The 17,875-nt window shown below is 34.0% G+C and overlaps 1 protein-coding gene across 2 annotated transcripts in view; it reads left to right on the top strand.

Annotated features, from left to right (window-relative positions):
• Positions 1-17,875, top strand: part of LOC145730514 (uncharacterized) — a 52,413-nt gene that overhangs the window by 31,885 nt on the left and 2,653 nt on the right. For both annotated transcript variants that reach the window (XM_081981747.1, XM_081981746.1), the window contains exons 2-4: positions 5,950-6,026; positions 15,476-15,598; positions 17,243-17,430. In XM_081981747.1, coding sequence (XP_081837873.1) covers positions 15,476-15,598; positions 17,243-17,430 — 311 coding nt within the window. In that variant the 5' untranslated portion in view covers positions 5,950-6,026. The remainder of the gene's footprint in view (positions 1-5,949; positions 6,027-15,475; positions 15,599-17,242; positions 17,431-17,875) is intronic.

The raw sequence follows: 17,875 nt of genomic DNA, 5'->3' as shown, positions 1-17,875 counted from the left end.
TAACAACTAATGGTTACCCAAGGACGGGTATTAGGGGTGTCTTCTTTTTACTACTTTTTACGGAAAATTCAAAATGGCGACCTGGATCGCCATTTTGTCTGTCATTTCTTGAAACTACGTGAAATTTCCTTTAAAATGAGGTGCAAGTCAATATTTTGACAGAAAATTCAAAATGTCGGCCTGCGACGCCATTTTGTCTGTCATTTCTTGAAACTACGTGAAATTTCCTTTAAAATGAGGTGCAAGTCAATATTTTGACATAAAATTCAAAATGGCGGCTTGCGACGCCAGCATGTTTTTCTCCACAATTTCATATTGTGTTTCCTTTCTGAAACTTTCAACTTTGACTTACCATTATTTGTATTTGACAGTTACCACTATTGTGACAGATCGAAATATATCCACAAACACGTCACAAATGCCAAAAAACCACTCATGAAATGCTTAGTAATATCACTTACACTGAGTGTAATGCCTTTAAACATGTTTTGTAATTTTATAGCTTTAAGGAATGGTATTTGACAGTTTCCTACAAATTAGCTTGCATTATGACAGAGATGGAAAATTTTTTCAACACTGCCGTTAACATTAACAAAACAAAGACAAACCACACAAGATAACCTAACATTTCCTTCCTTTGATTGAAAATATAGGAAATGTCAGGTTATCCGATAACAGGAGAAATAAAATTTAGCCTAATTCTCTTAAAAAAATATAGAGCATTTCACATACAATTTGATAGTTGTAAAACGGCTCTACTGTTTGGTTTTATCCACTCTTTATAGGAATTAATAACATTGACACTGTTACAAAAAATCTATTACCGATCATTGTACTCCTACTTAAAACTCTTAATAATGATAATCAAACATTGCGTGGTTTCAAGTTACTTTACCTCGTTGTTAGGTAAATACGAGTTTTAATTGAACTTTCCAAAGTTAGGAGCGTAAAATTAGTTCAGAAACTTGTTTTCTTTGAGCATGTAAACTAAACTTTAACAAAAAAAAATTTGGTTAATTTTTCCTTGAAAGAATGTACTAAAATACGTGCTGAAACTGTTCAGTGTAAACGTGGCTTGGTTGACTTTTTGCTCATTTTAAGGTTAAGTAGTTAGTTAACTTAAATCAGCTTCGTATTAAACCAGCGCGATAAGAGAACCTTTCCCAGCTACCGTTTATAATAGCAGCTATTTGCTTCGAACTAAACTGACTTTCTTATCTCGCCAAATTATGCATGAGATGCTCGTAAACTGCTTTCGTTTCAAAACAGGTAAAATGCCACTCAGATCGGAATTTTTCTTGTAAATACCTAAAAAGTGGCCCTAAAACCATTTAAGCCTTCACAGTTTGGCAAAGCGTGTTATTCCGACTAATAACTTTAATCGTATTAACCACTTACTTAAACTAAGTTTGAGATTTAACCTCGCGATGCATCAACCTGAAATAAATGATTAAAGCAATTTAACTTATCTCGAAGAGTCATAAAATCTCCATCAGATGCGCTTATTTCGAAGTCAGTAAGTCGTTGATTTAATACCCAGCTCTACATTTACAAGCAAGAGCTTTACGGATTTTTAAGTTCCCTACTCTACACTTTGCACTTTGCTCCTTTACACGACTTTTAACGGATCGTTTTCGGTCTAGAGAAAATCTATTTAAATTTTGTTGATTTATTAATCGATTCCTATGTAATATCACTCATACAAATTTAGTTAAATCAATCCAGTGATTTTTTGAATAGAGCTTTGACATCTAATGTGAATACTTTTTGTGCTTAATTTAGTTTTTTGCGCTTATTTGCTGCTAGTTTTTGTATAGTTTTACCATTGCACCTAATAATTTTCAGAATTTCCAATCGAAAAAAAAATTAAAAATATTTTAAAACACTATAGAAGCTCCTGCGAAAAGCTTTCAAAACAGCCTAGAAGCTTCCAAAAGCTTTTAGAACAGTCTAAAAGCTCCTTCATTTCTACAACCATCAAATGCTCTTTAAACACTTCCCAAATACTTCTAAAGTTTGACAACCTTCAAAAGTTTCTAGAACCGTCTTCAAGATGTTTAATGCCTTAAAAGCAGTTCAGAACCTTCTTCAATGCTCCTAAAGTAGTTTAAAAAAAATTCAAAACACTACAGAAACTCCAAAATGCTTCTAAAACAGTCTAGAAGCTTTCAAAAGCTTTTAGAACAGTCTAAAAGATATCAAAAAATTCTAGAACCGTCTAATAATTTCCAAATGCCTTTAAAGCATTCCAGAACCTTCAATAACTTTCCAAAAACCTTCCAATTGCTCCTTAAGTAGTTCAAAACAATTTTGAAAGATTTCAAAATAGTTTAAAATCTCTGTAAGGGTTTTATACTTTTGTAAGCTGTTTTACAGATTTGTATGCTTTTTATTTCCCTTTTAATAAAACTTCTGGAGTAAACTAACCCATTCCAGCAATAACTTTTATACTCTTTGTGTGTTTGCGTGTATTTCCACCCGAAATAGGGTTTTAACTAACAAAGAGATAGTCCGTGTAGCGATCCGTCATAATTAAGAGACTTTGCCAAGTCAAAGATCGAGTATTAGTATTAATTGAGCGTCAAGGGATTAACCCTCAGTTTCTTGCCCTCCAAGTCTCTTAGATTAATGATTTTATTACTGTTGGTTTGCCAATTTTTGCTGCACTATTTTGGACAACTTTTCAGGTGATTGATAAACTGATTGTCGAAGAAAATGGTCCAATATTACCCACAACGGCATCGTAAATTTCTATACGATTGTGGCCATCAATTGAGCCTAACATATGTACAAGCGTGGTCCTACATGGAGTTAAGTCGGTGATGGGGGTCGCCAATAATTAACATGGATTCAGCTATAATTCGGTGGTTCGTAGTTGTATCAATCCTGAATATATTTATGGCGGATCTATTCTCTGCGAGAGATTTCCCAAGCTTGATTAATGCCATTATTGAACGCGTCTCTTTGTCATAGGAGTCCCAAGAGAGCAAAGCGCCCCGCTTTGAGAAGACCGGAAATTTAAAAAAAAAGTGGTTTTCCTTGTTTATCGCAAAATTCCTCACAGTGTGTACTTTCAAACCGGATACGCTTGTTTACCTGTTGGTTAAGCCAAAGGAAAGAAAAAAGGACCCTTTTGGTCCTAAATACACTAAACGATTTGCTTGGATATAAATTTTAGGAAACGACGAATTTGTATTATTTGTTGCTCAGCTGTCAGCTCTTGCTTTTATTGCTCAGTTAAAAAACCTGATTTTTGTTACTGTTTGACCAATATATGGCAACCAGCTGTCACTGTCAAAAAAATAAAATATATTTGTAAATTAGCCTTTGAAAACTGTCACTACCAAGTCTGTGGGTAGTTTGTGATTGGTCAAAAAAGCAGCTTTCAGCTTGCTGCTTTTTTTGACCAATCACAAACTATGAACACAACACCACTTGACTTTGTTCCTCTAACTTATCTACTTTTATACAATCAGAAAGTTTGTGAACATCATTCAAAACTAATCCACAGCAAAACGGAAGCTTTTCCTTCAAATTTTCATTTTTTGTAAAATACCAACTTATTATGGTATCCGGGAAAAGTTTAAACAGTTTTCCTCATATTCGAGCATGCATAATTAATATGAACTAGCTGGCCTAGAAATTACAATTTTAATTTACTACTGTTTTTAATTTGCCTCTACTCCAGAGCATTTTATCCCGGCCGGTATATATTATAATTGAGGCAAAACAGAAACTACCGGGGTATGAATAACGGAAGTAAATAGACGTGGAAAGCCGTCCTGTTTACATCTTATATTTTGCTCATTTTCCCCTCTTTTTTTTTGTTTTGGGCTCACATTAAAAAACACGTAAATACGATTTTTGCACGGAATAATAGGAATAAGGAATGATTCTGTTTAGAACGGCTGAAATGCGGGCCAAGGTTGTTTTTTTGAATTATACAGAGAAACCCCGAGGACTATTACGGAAAGCTTCGAGAAAGTTAGGAAAATGATACTCTGGCCGAAAATTCAACCATGGAATAAGGAAGTTTGTATGACAATTGTCTAAAATTAAACTGAACTGTTGTTGGAAATATTGTATATTGTTATTACAATTATATTGCAGTTTTTTCAAAGAAAAAAAAGTTCTGTCATTTTTAATGTGACATCCTCTTACTGAACCACAACAACTTTTGCCACCAAAAACTTTATTATTAAGTATATTTAGCCAATTTTGGGTTTTCCCTAATTATTAAGGCTGAACAAGTCCCTATACATAAGCAACGCACCCTAAACACTGTGCCTTATTAGCAGACCCTTTCCAAACCTTTTGTAAAAGCCTAATGAGAACACAACATCAAATATTAATACATCCGTTTAGGGGAGTTTGGTGTTTGCTTGGCGTTTTCGCGTTTTTTATAATTTAGCAAGTTAAATAAGAAAAACTAACAGTTAAAAACAACATTAATTTACCGTACCTAATTCGAATTAATGTATTTCAAAATATCAACTGTTTTAAACTTCGATTCCAACTGCGCTTCAAACTTTTCCAATAGCAAAAGTTTCCTTTGGATATGATCACAATAATAACGGGCGGAGCTTATAACTATAAAATCGCCGAGAAAGTCAAAAATGCTTTTCTCCTTTTATACCGGCAAAGTTGGAGAATGGTTCTCCTCTCCTTTTTGCACAACGATAGTTTGTCCCGCGAGTAGCATGCTCGCCCTTCTGTTTATTATAAGAACTGATGTTTAGCTAATTGGACGGTTCGTTTCAAAGGGGGGTTATTCGTGTTTGAAATTGGTTTCTGTACGGGCTTTGCCATCTTTTCTGGTTTTCTTGATTCCGTTTTACTGTCGACGTAAAGCGACTTTACAAACGGACGATTTAAATCCATCTGTTTGGGTTGAGTGTACTGAAAAAGTCGGTGAATAGAAAGTAGATATAATGCTTCAAGTAGAGAAGAATTTTGTTCACAGACACTCAAGTCACACATTTCGATGTAAATCTCAGCACAAAAAAGATACTTTAATTGACGATAAAACTTCTACAGAGTGTTTTTATAAAGCCTTGCACTATTCTACATCAAAAAGTATTTTTGGTAATTTTTCCAAAAACTTTATAAAATGATATTTTATGATCAAAAACAGAAGGTGAAGAAATTATCATAATTTCTGGATTTAACGGCTTACGGATCTGCATTTAGCAGGACTATCAGTAAATTGTGCATACATTTCAGGATCGCACTGAATATTTTCCTGTTTTAGTCAGAGAGTAAAAACCAACAAAACAGTTGCAAAAAAGTGACTTATCTTTAAAACTAATTCAGGTGATAATTTCTGAGTTTGAGCAGTTACGGCCCTGAAATTTGCAGTGTAAACACACAAATGAACTAACATTCCAGGACCGTATTGTATTTTTTTAACAACAAATTGAAGGGATTGTTAGGGCAGTAATAACAGACAAAAGAGTTGAGGAAAAATTATTAAATTACATAAAATCGTGTTTCAAGAGATAGTTTCTAAATTTAGAGGGTTACAGTCCTGCAATTTAAGAACAGTAAATTGTGCCTAAATTCTAGAGCCGTACTGTACATTTCTTTATAAAAAAAAAAAGTACACTCTAATTCTCAAGGGTAATTCAAAAAAAATAAATATATTGCGGCGTTCCGCATCGCGACCGAAAATGACATAAAGTAATTTAGTACAAATGAGTTTCTCTCGACTCTGTTTTTCTCTTATTTTCGAGATATTTGAGGTTTACGATTGCCCTTTTGCTGCCGTATCATTCCCCCAGGATGTTTTATACTCCTAGTTGTAGTCGGCGTTATATGAAATGATGTTTCGCTTAATTGGATATCGATTTCGCTAGGTTTACATATAAATTAGATATTTCTGTTTCGAACTCATACGTGACGTTTGGCTGGGTTACTTCAATGTTTGTAATAGTATTTGATTTTTTCCAGAACGCGCTAAAACGAGTTTACCCACTGTTCTCGCCTGCAGACCTTCGAAAAACACACAAACAGATGCCCAAAACGAAGTAAGTATGAAGGTTAGAAAGGGATGGTAACATTCTTTAAGGTTATAAATTATTAATGCTCTTCCCGGAAGTCTTTTCATTAATTTTTGTATTTGAAGAAAATTATTTGTATTTTTAATGAAAAATTGGTATTGATACATTTCATTGGGATATTACGTTGAATGAGGGTGCCAAATCAGGCGCCTTCTTATCCTAAGGGCTAAATTAATTTCTAAGGAGACCTTAATATTATTTCGCCCTTTTTGTGTCGTCTCGTTTCCGCAACGCAGAATTCAATTCCTTTTATTAAAACTGGTTCCAGAGCATTTTTAACCAAATACTCTGTAATTCGTTCAATTGCATGAATTTCAACTATTAATCATAACATAGTAATGATTCCACAGTAATCTAGAGTTCCATTAAGGTTTATAGGAACACGAGTCCCTTTCCTTTCGTCCAATATTTATATTACAATGGAAACCGTAAATTGAATTAGCTTTTCGCATACGATAGCTTGAAAGTTTTGACCGTAACGATAACGAACTTCAAACTTGCAAAGGAAACTTTAATCTAGCACATCGGCCACTAACTTTGCCCATTTCGGCTTGTTAGAGACATATTGAAATCTAATTCAGTATGCATGCGAATTTTAATTATTTCCGCAAAAAATTAACTTTTGTTACATAAAGTCGAAATTAGTTTGAAGCAGTAAATTACAGCAATGTTCGTAGTCTGTGATTGGTCAAAAAAGCAGCAAGCTGAAAGCTGCCTTTTTGACTAATCGCAAACTACGAGTTTAAGTTTTAAGCTGTAGTAACATAGGCCATCTTGTTTTATCACAATGAGTTAAAATGAGACATACATAACACCAGCTAATTGTCAGCTTGACAGATCAATTAATGTCACGCTATTTTGACATTTTGATCAGTTTCGTAAATAAACAATGCGTGTCGTCTTAAATAGAGTTCTGTGTTCAAAATTCCTTTCAAGTACAGTGAAAAGGAACAAATCCAGAAGGAAAAAGTGGCTGGAAAATCATTATTTCCGTGGACCATGTATTAACAGGCTTTTTTAATGGACGATGATGATAGTTTTATCCTTTTTTATTTGTATGAAATAAATAGAAATAGACGCACATTCTTTAGTTGAAATCCACCATTACCGACAGAACTAACTGTCACTGTCATCACTGTCAGTCAGGGTGTCCCAATATTAGTAAATGTGGCCAAGAGAAAATATGGAAAATAATTTTCAGCTTTCAAAATCCACCGCTAGGGGACGTTTCGATACCACTAAAAAATTAAAAATTTACAAAAACTCAAATTTAAATAGAAAGGTATAGTAAAAATCTCATAAAAATATCCCCTATTCCCTACGAAGAATTTTTCTATTTAACTTTTTTGTCTATCTCTTCAAATAAAGTGGTGGGAGTAGTCCAAAATTTGCTTTGAAAGAAATGAAATATCTCGAAAACGGCTAATCGTAGAAACTTTGTTTTTGCGGTATTTTAAAGAGCATTTTCTGTCCTGTAGAGGGTCGGTCATTATAAAGAGAATTCAATATGATGGCCGCATTTATTTTCACGCTCCAGAAGGAGCGAGCAGAGCGAGACGTAATTTGGGAAAACCATAATTTAATCAACTGTCATCATTGTGACGTCAAAACCACCTAACAATTAACAAAGTGACAGAAAACATTTTTGATAATTTACTTAGAGGTCACGTGACAATTATTGATTAACACCAAAGAGTGTGTAATTCTCTAAAATAATATCGTAAATTTGTTAAATCTGGTGAGAAAACACAATGAAAATGATGTTCAAGAATCAAGTAATTTGTAAAACTTTACCCTGCTTGATAAATTAGTAAGAAAACCGTAATAAAACGTCACTACTACGAATACCAAGCTCATCCCTCTGGCATGTTAACAAGGTTTCTACACGTTTGTCTATGCAGATCTCCGCTCTCTAATTACATTTCCATAATTCAGTTAATATGCAAATTGCAAAACCCTTTTACCTCGTAAATATGATACTTTGTGTCTAGTCTAAACGCTATAAAAACCTCTATAAAGTTGAAATGTGACCGCAAAAAGTGTGAAAACGGTCAATAGCCAATAATAAAAAAGCAGTTTCCTTTTCTCGTTCTTACAGGCACTAAATAATAAATTCGCTCTTAAAAATTTCCTTTTTCAGAACAATCATAATTCATTCGGACGCTTTCGATATTTCAAAAAGGCTTAATAATAACGAAAATGTCTGCAAATTGCGATTTCTTTTCCTTAAAAATTCGAATCGCACCCTAACGACGCAATTATACCGATTTTATGTTTTAACGGGTTGAAATTAATCATTTCCTTTTGAAAAACATATTTTAATTTGCATAATAATCAGTACCGATTTGAAACGAAAATAGAATGATTCTTCTTGATCTGTTTTAATGGACGTTGAAAGCTGAAAAGTGGAGACAATTTATTAATTTTTACCACTTTCAGACTGGAATTTAGTCTAAAAAGTTGCAATTTACTAATTTACAACAAAAAACTAATTACTTTCTCAAGTTTTCTTGAGTTAAAGCGCAACATTCATCAGCGTGACAATTGTAATTCAACTTCGGGAAGACGAGGACGAGTCGAAACGATTCGCAACAAAGTCATATCTCGTAGCAAGCGTAAAACTAATTAATAACGGTTTTTCAATTAAAAATCCTATCAAAAGATAACGGAGGTCAAGATAACCGCAATAAAGCGACCAAAATCGAATTTAGCTCTGTTTGTTACTTTTAACTGCCCGAAAGTGTCCTACCTACCTGGTTCCACTTGACAAATCGATCCAATTATTTCGGTATTTTTGTTATAATTGTTGTTTTTTTCCTGTAAGTTTAATGACTATTTTTACCTTACATACAGGGTGGACCATATTCCAATTCCTAATATGCCAATAATGTCCACTAATTCCTTGTACTGCCCAGTAATTCCTAATAACTCCCAATAACTAACCTAACCCACTAATTTTCTGAATTACCACGACTGAAGAATATAATATTACCTATATACTTAGTTTAAATGGGACACCTTATTGCATTTTTGGATTCTACGTCAAATTTATTAATGTCATACATTTTTCTGTATCCGTTTCTGAGATATTTACCGTTCTATGTGAAATTTAATATTTTCTTCGAAACAATAATTTTAATTTAATTAGTATCAGAGAACGTTTTTTTCTTAGTTTTTGAGTTTTATCGTGTTATAAGAGTGGGTGAAGAAAAACGATAAAATATATTATACAGGATGGTCAAAAAAAGAGCTCAAGACGTCAGTTCCAAAAAAGACGTTTTCCAAATTAAACACTCCTTATTCGTATAACTTTGTCATCTTGTTCAAATTATTTAAAAAATTGATTCTTTAAATTGATACATTGAACCACCCTGTAACTATGAAAATAAACGAGTTATTGAAGGTTAAAGTAGTAGCTGTCAAATTCAGTCAAAACTGTCAAACAACTCGTTTATTTGCAACACTTTGTATAGACTTTTATATGTCAATGGATAGAAAATGTAATGGGCTTTCCAAAAATTTGGTCGTTTGTGTTGATAGGGTGCTTCGTTTGGCCGCCAGAGGGCTCCAAAGCTAACTAAACATTTTTCTTGACTGTAACCACTCTAACTTTTTTGAGGGATTTTTTTTAAATCGGTCAGGTACGGCCCTGATATTTGGCACAAACCTAGCACAGTAAGTGTCAAATTTAGAGCCGTTGCAAAACTGTAGAAATAAAATCATTAAAGTCGATTTTCGCTTGCACTAAGTGACCAACATAACGCAAAACCCATTGGAAAAGTGGTGGTGTTTTAGGCAAATTTGACCCTTACGAAAATTGTCATTTAGAAAATCGGTTTTTCAAGAAATTTTTATGCATTACATCGTAGTAGACCTAGTAGCTCATGTAACCGTGTTTTCTTAATTTTCCAGGGTCAAATTAGCCCTAGCCAGTCAAAAAGTGTTTCTGGGGCACCCTGTCTGTAAACCGTAAATAACACGCGTATTTGTAACACTTAGTATATACTTAGACGTAGAAAAGTCGGTTGGTTAGTGGTACCGTTTAGCCACTAGAGGGCGTCAACTTTGACCATTTTTTTAAGTGTATAATATTCAAAAACCCACTTAATTGTACTGTATTTGCTAGAGTTTTATACGTAATTGGAGAGCCAATGGAACGACCTTAAAAAGTTCCCAACATGGATTGATAGGTTAGACGGTTTGGCCGCTAGAGGGTGTCAAAATTGACGAATTTTTTCATGACTTTGTTGGTGCATTCTTTCGTTCAATCGTCAATAATTAGCTTATTTGCCACACTTTGTATAAACTTTTATATACCAATGGATAGCCAATGAAATAAGCTTTCTATTGACGTATAAAAGTTGATGGGTTAAGGGTACGGTTTTGTCCCTAGAGAACGTGAAAATTTTTAAAAGTAAAATTACAAAATTCTTAATTTTTCTGCTAGAATTCATTGAAATTACCAAACTTTATTTATGTTTAAATTATTTTATGATTTTTTTTTATAATGTAATTTAGACGTTCCCAATTGTATTAATAGTTTTCAAAATACCAATGTACCTACTGCCCATTAATTCCTAAAGTTTGTACACCATAATGCCCCAGCGGTTTACTCCTCGGAGTAACAAAGCTTTAACACATTCAGTATGGTCTGTTCGTTGTTTCTAGCTTTGTTTGACGTTTTGCTATGAAATTTTCTTAAATAACATTTAAGTGCCTCTTGGCAAATCCTAGAAATGGTATAAAGCCACAGCAAAAATTAGAAAACATCTCGTAAACAAAATAATATTAAAACAAACGAATACCCGGGCAAATTAAGCCGTTTCATCTAGATATAAAGAAGCGGTATTTGAAAGCACAAAACCGGCTACAACAAAAAAAAAAAGAAACAACGACAGTAAATTAAAAAAAAAAAGAGATTTCCATTGTGCCTTCCGTAATAATTCTCCCATTTTTCTTATTTTGCCGGATCAGCCACTTTATGGACCGTAATATGAAATATACACGGCATTAACAATATATTTGTTGTAGGTTCCTTACGAACTAATAAATTTCCAAACAAGTTTGGATTAGACAAGATCAACATGCGGCATGAGTTAATCTAGCAGGTTTCCAGGTATTAACCGTATAAATTAGCGACTTTAAACTGGCTTAGCATGTTAAGCTTGACGTTTCTCTTGTTTTTGCAAATAGTCACATCTATCAATTGAGCTCAATTTTCCAATTAAAACCGGCGGAATGAAATGAACGGAATCAAAAAAATAACAAAAAACTTTCCGGCAAAGAGGACGTAATTGAATTAAGAGTTGTACGAACGAATCTGCTGTCAATTTTCCTTTTCCCCTACTTTTCTAGTGTTACAGTAATTTGGTCTCAGATAAACTTTTCACTGAGAATCTTTTCCAATACTTTGGAATTAGTTTCCAGTGCTCCTTTTGTTTGGGTTGTTCAGGCCAAAGTTGGCAGAGAACGCGAACATTACTATAGTCTGGTGACAAAATGATTTTGTATTAGTTTACGTTTCTAATTAAAATAAAAAAAGAAATATTTAATGTTTTTAACAACTGAGGAAAAAACAAAACAAAATACAGTTAATTGCTGAATGTTTCTCTGTCCGTTACACGGTTTTCCTATGGTCGGTTTTGGATTTACCACACCTGTATAATTCATACGAACAATTTCGTGATTTACCCAAATACTGCACATGTAAACACTATTCTCACATTAACTGTTTAAATAAAAAAACAACCTTCTTGCATTTAATCGGCTTTTGTTACGTTAGTTAACACATTTCACGCTTTATAGCCTAACTTACTAGTTAATTACGACCCTTTATCCCATTTCGTGCCCTATAATTTCCATGTCAATGTATGTAAAACGTTGCACGATATAAGCAACTAATACACGTTCTCACCTGAGCTTTAACATCGATATTTGCACATTCAGCGTGTTCCCTAAACACTTTATTAAACCTTTTGTAGCGCGGTTAACTTCTTGGCAAAAGAGCGAGTGTAATCACGTTTTACAAAAACGCAATTTTATTAATGCTTACCTGGAATGCTACAACAATCGAATTCATTTAAACGAGACACGAAACAAGACCGTAAATTACGTGTAAAAGTCCGAACAGGGGGTAAATAAATAACAATCAGGCTCGTGCTGTGTGTCCACGAAATTTGTGTGATTTGTTTATGGCCGCTAAACAGATCGCGTATACCCTCGTTTCCTGTTTTGCTCACAGCCTTTAATTAAATTTCCAATGGAATAGGTGTAACAATATCATTGCGGAAATTTACTTGCTGATTTTAAAGTTTATATAATACCACAATTGAAGCAAGAAATTTCGACTTTAATAATTCTAATCTGTCATTGCTTGAAGTTAATTAATCCTCTGGTCCTTTGATATATTTTTTTTGGACAAATAAAAAAATTATTCACTCCCTCGCCAAAAGCGAAAAAAAACTCATTCCCATCCACTCTTTTATATCACGAAATTTATTTCCCATTAAAGTCTATACAGAGTCCTTAAGTATTCACAAGTGAGTTTGTAACAAATGAGGGTACAATTAATCACGACTGAAGTGACTAATAAAAGCTCGCGATATAAAAAGATCGCTTAGAAATCCTTTAGGCTTGATATTTTCCATTTATTATTTCAATGTCAATTTTATGCAACGTACAGCCGAACAATGTACCTTTATTGAAAACTCCGGGAACCGGAGCATCAAAGGGAGAAGGTCTTGCTCTATTTTCTGTGTTAAGGTTGTGAATAGTTTGCCCTAGAATTTGTTAGGAGAGCCGATAAAACGAACCAGGTATGTCATAATATACTGCACTACCAAACGACCAATAATATTGGATCGCTAAACAGGATTATCAATAATTCTCTGGAACAAAAACTTTGTCCAACTTTTAACAATGAATTCTAATGAAACTTTGTTGTTGCCTGGAAGTATTGTAAAAATGACGGTCGAATAATAAATGGGAATTTCAGATTTAAAAAACTTCTTAACTTTGAAAACTTTTGTGCGATTGTGATTGATTGGTTTACGAAGTTTTTGATATCGGCGCATTAGTGAAATACTTATACACAGAGTGTTTGATGATAACTGTTTAGTATACTAAAGTTGAAATGAATTTGAAGTGTCAAACAAAACAAAAGTATTACCTTTGCTTATTCTTTTTAAGTTTGTGCTTCTGCTCACTTTTTTTCTTCTGTTTTGATAATACTACTATACTTTAGGACATTTGTAGTGTTCTCTGGCATTTTTGGAAGCTTTTCAAGAATATTTAAAGACCACTAACTTCTCCCAAATGATTGTAGGGGTCTTTTTCGAAAGAAGAATTTGCTTTGAAGAAAAAGGACATCGAAGAAGTTGATGTAGCACCAGCAGAAAGTGTCAAATTTCCGTAAGAATTAAAGCAAGATATTAAAGAATCTTCTAATCTTAAAGTTGGAGCATCTTTGCGATCGCCAAAAAAAGACTTGAAACATGATTCAGAGGAAGTGCCTAAAGAACATTTAGAAGAAATTACTGGAAAAACTGTCATCGCAGAAGTAATGCTACAAGAACTTTTAAAAGAACAAAGTCAGTGATTAGACTGTAGCTGAAGAAAAGAAGTATTCATCCAAAGAGAAGTCTACTAGCCCAGGGGATTAAGTACCACCAGTAGTTCCAAAAGAAGAAATTGCCACACTAACCGGATAAAACCCATCCTGAAGAAGCAGCTTTTGTACCGGATTTAGGTGAAGAGAAAGATGAGCAGAAGTTGAAAGAACCAACAGAAGAGTTTTCTCCTGCTCAAGAATCATCAAAAAAGGATTAGATGAAGTGTCTCAGGAAAAGCTACAGGAAGCCCTAAACGGAAGAATGTGTCACTAAAAAAGATATTGAAGCAGACGCACTCAAAGAAGCAGTAGAAGCTCTAAAAGAAGATGTAGCTACTGACAAATCCGTGACAAAAATGTCCCCAGTCCAACAAAAAATCAGAAGAAATGCTTAAAGAAGAAGCTGGATCAGATTCTGTCACTAAAGAAGAAATTGAAGCAGGTGCACTCAAACAAGCAGAACCACAAACTTTTGAGCTCAAACAGACATTTACTGCTCTGAAAGGGAAGATTGATTCAGTAGTTCTGAGACCATCTGAAGCTCAGACAATGGAAAACAACTTTCAAGTTGAAGCAATTTCTGACAAAAAGCTAGAACAGCAGGATGATAGCGTGGTTCAGATTTTGTTTGAGGTGATCAGAAAAGTTACAAGCTTTGCAAGTGGAAAACAAAGATGTTGCTGCAATTCCCCAACAAGCCAATATACTCCATAATTTTTGGAAGTTCATTTGCAAAATTACTTTGTTTTTTACGGCAAATTTTTTGTAAAATTTACAAAGTTTTTTGGCGTCAATTTTTTCAACTGTGACGTTATTTTTGGTGTAGCCGACCAACCATACTTCTAAGTATATTTGAAATTGTTTTTGTGTACTTTTTCGTCTAGCACTCCCAGAATAAACGCCCTGAAATGTACAAGCGCATTTTCCACTGACAATTTTCCTATCTAAGGATTGTGTTGGGTTATGATTTAGGGCTGCAAGAATGCAACGTTAAGGTAGATAATTTAGATTCTAAAGAGAAAAATGTCAGGATTAGGAGAGCGCAAAACACCCAGGAAGTTGCATGTGACGTTTTCGCACAACAATACGAATAATAAAGTGAATAATGTTAAATTTAGTGACGCTATTTTAAGATTTAAATAGTAATTTAAGCATCAACCCGCCTCAGAAATAAACCCCCCAAAGGGTGGAAAGTGCGGTTTTCGATTTTATGGATGGTCATAGATCAACAGTCCAGTTGCCGACCACTTTACCACATCCCCCCTTGTAATTCCCATAGCGAGTGATGCTTAGGTGATGGTTCTCCCTTGTTAGGTTTAGATTGATTACTGAGCCTGGCTTGTTCTCCTAAAATTGGCTCTTCTATCCGAAATAAATCGACCTACTGCTTGTCTAATTAAATTCCATTGTTTTATACTAAAAATTGGAGCATAAAACCAACCGAATTCATTGATAATCAAAAAAAATACCAGTCTGTTGAATTCGGTAAGAATTTAAAGGGATATGCATAAAAAAATAGCGGAAAATGAAAAACTCATCATTTACTCTGCGGGTAATAAAGCGAAAAAATGAAATTGCCGGTTTTGGTTACCAACATTTTTTTGCAATTTTCCAATGCATATGAACGTATATTTGATTCGAAAATCATTCGGTATTAAAGGGCGTACAGTAGCACGTTTCACCCTAAATTCAGGATCGTTAAGAAGAAAACCATCATTAATTAAGAGATGTTGTAACTTGTTAAGATCAGTTTGAAATTTAATTTTTTTGTGGAAATAACTGAAACAACGTATTCTATTTATTTCAGATGCACATGGGAAGCGTGTTGGCAACAAGTAGCGTTTTTGTCCTGATTTTTATTCAAGTCGCAACGCACACAACACTGCTGCCTTCCTGTCCGCTCGAGTGCCTCTGTCTTTCCCAAACCCAGGTAAATTTACTCTTCAGACTGGCAATTCGAAAATTTCACCCCGAAAAAACAATAAAAATATGTGACCGGCAAGTGAATGCATGATTTTATTCAGTCCAGTTCTAGGTGTTTCCAGTAAAAACTTGTTTCCGTTTGTTTAATCCGGACTATTATTTCCGGTATCGTCTATACGGTTTAAATTACCGCCAGTCCCTGAAATGTATCTATTCAAAGGATAGGGGTAATCGATCAACTGGATAGCTTTAAAATTCGTAAGCAACAATCAGTCTCCAAGCGACAGTGACTGACAAATGCGTTCGGTGCCATCTACTAGATAAATGATTTGTCGGTTAAGAACGTTTTAATTTTGCCGTTGCCGTTTTATTTATTCGGACGTTTTATTCAATCATCTTGGTGACTGATGGTCGAATACATTTTATCATCGAAGGCAGCCAGTGGCTCGATTCTAAAATTGTCTAGACTGATTAAGGTAAAGAGTGTTGGAACCATAACGCTAGCTCTACATAGAGCAAGTTTGTGATTGGTCAAAATAGGCATCAAGCTGAAATTTTACCTTTTGAGAATGATTTCATCTTTTTACATCTTTGTTTTCTCATATCAAACAAAGAAAATATTGATTATATTTGTGTTTTCTTAAATTATAAAAACATTTAGAGTGACAAGGGTTACGAATTTTCTAACATTTGTCAACTTACATACTAAGTCAAACACTCCTCTAAGATTAAAAGCGAAAGAATGTAGATAAAGCTGAAAACAATACTATAGAAGAAGAGGCTCAAAAGTTATGAGAACAAAAAAGAAAACGGAAATAAGTAAATCTACTCTACTGGGTGTTCTAATTGTAAAAGTTTGTTTTAAGTTGACAAAAGTTGTAAATTAACGAATTGAAACAACAGACAGTGTTTCTCCACAATAAATTTATTGGTCTCAAAACCTATAAGAATGTATTATAGAAGACTATGTGTTGCTTCAACTTTTTAATTTTCCTCTTTACTGAGAGAATATGGACTTAAAATGGTAAAATTGGATAACATTTTTGTGCTTTTTCTTGATCAATCACAAACTACGAACAATGCTGCGATTTACGCAAATAATGACGAAAAAAAAATTACGTTTGCTACTTTCAAAGTTGATTTCTCCACAATTTTAGTTCCACATACACACAATACTCGTACAACTCACTTAAAAAGTTGAGTAAATTGCACGAGAGAGCGTATGATGACGAATAGGTGCAAAACTCAACTTTGCTCCTAGGCAAGAAGTTTCTTCGTGTTAATCATCTAGCGCAATTAACAACGTCAAACGATCACAAAAAGGCTGGCTTATTTGCTAAAATGTTAATTAACATTTTCGCCGGCAACGCCAATAATAAATTAAGAGATTTTTGAAACGTTCTCTCACTCGTAATCTGGTCGTATTACAGTTAACTTCAGTTCGCTTTTATTAAGCAAAGTTGTTTGGGTAGACGACATTAACTTTTTACAAAAGCAACAATATCCAAAGATTTCCTTTATGTCCAGTAGCAGAAAGAACCTAATTAAGTTGCTTAAGATAAGAGATTCTTTAAAAGTTAATTTTAAAGTCCCGGGAACGTTTACCGGCTCAGTTCCAGTTTTTGTTTTAAAATGTTTGTTTTTTTTTCAGGTTTTGTGCAATTCAGGAGGTTTGCACGATATCCCGTTAAAACTGCTACCATCGACTGTCGAGCATTTGTCTTTGACCAGGAATCATTTTCCAGTTATTAAAAGTGATTCGTTTGCTGGTTTGCGTTTTTTGAAGAAACTATCTCTAGACGGGAATAATATATCACTTATTAAACCCTTTGCTTTTCGGTAAGTTTCACTTTTTTTCTTGAGTTTATAAGAAGTTGAAAATTGTTAAATTTGGTTAGAAAGTCAAAATTTTGTCAGGATCAACGTTTAGTGAAGGTTTTGAGACACCCTGTATTTAGAAATAAAACAAAAACTTTACCAGAATCGTATTTTGCTAAAATCAAAAATAAGAGAGTGGTTTAGGGAATTTCTGGATATCGATACAGCCGTTATACGGGATGTCCCATTTTCTTTTGTACGGTATTCTGCTAATTTTTAAAGATACGAGAAAGCAATTTCGAACATTTTTGGTGCAGTCTTTCGTTCAGTTCTAAATAACTCGCTTATTTAAAACACTTTGTAGAGAGTTTTATACGTCCAGGGGTAGCCAATGAAATAAGCTTTCCATTGACGTACAAAAGTTTTTCGGTTAGTAGGACAGTTGGCTGGTAGAGGGAGCCAGTTT

The sequence above is a fragment of the Ips typographus genome, linkage group LG6, assembly GCF_016097725.1.
Source record: "Ips typographus isolate SLU linkage group LG6, UJ_Ityp_2.0, whole genome shotgun sequence".
Classification (NCBI taxonomy): Eukaryota; Metazoa; Arthropoda; class Insecta; order Coleoptera; family Curculionidae; genus Ips; species Ips typographus.
Note: the sequence above shows the minus strand (reverse complement) of the source record. Positions and strands in the feature narration are given on the sequence as shown.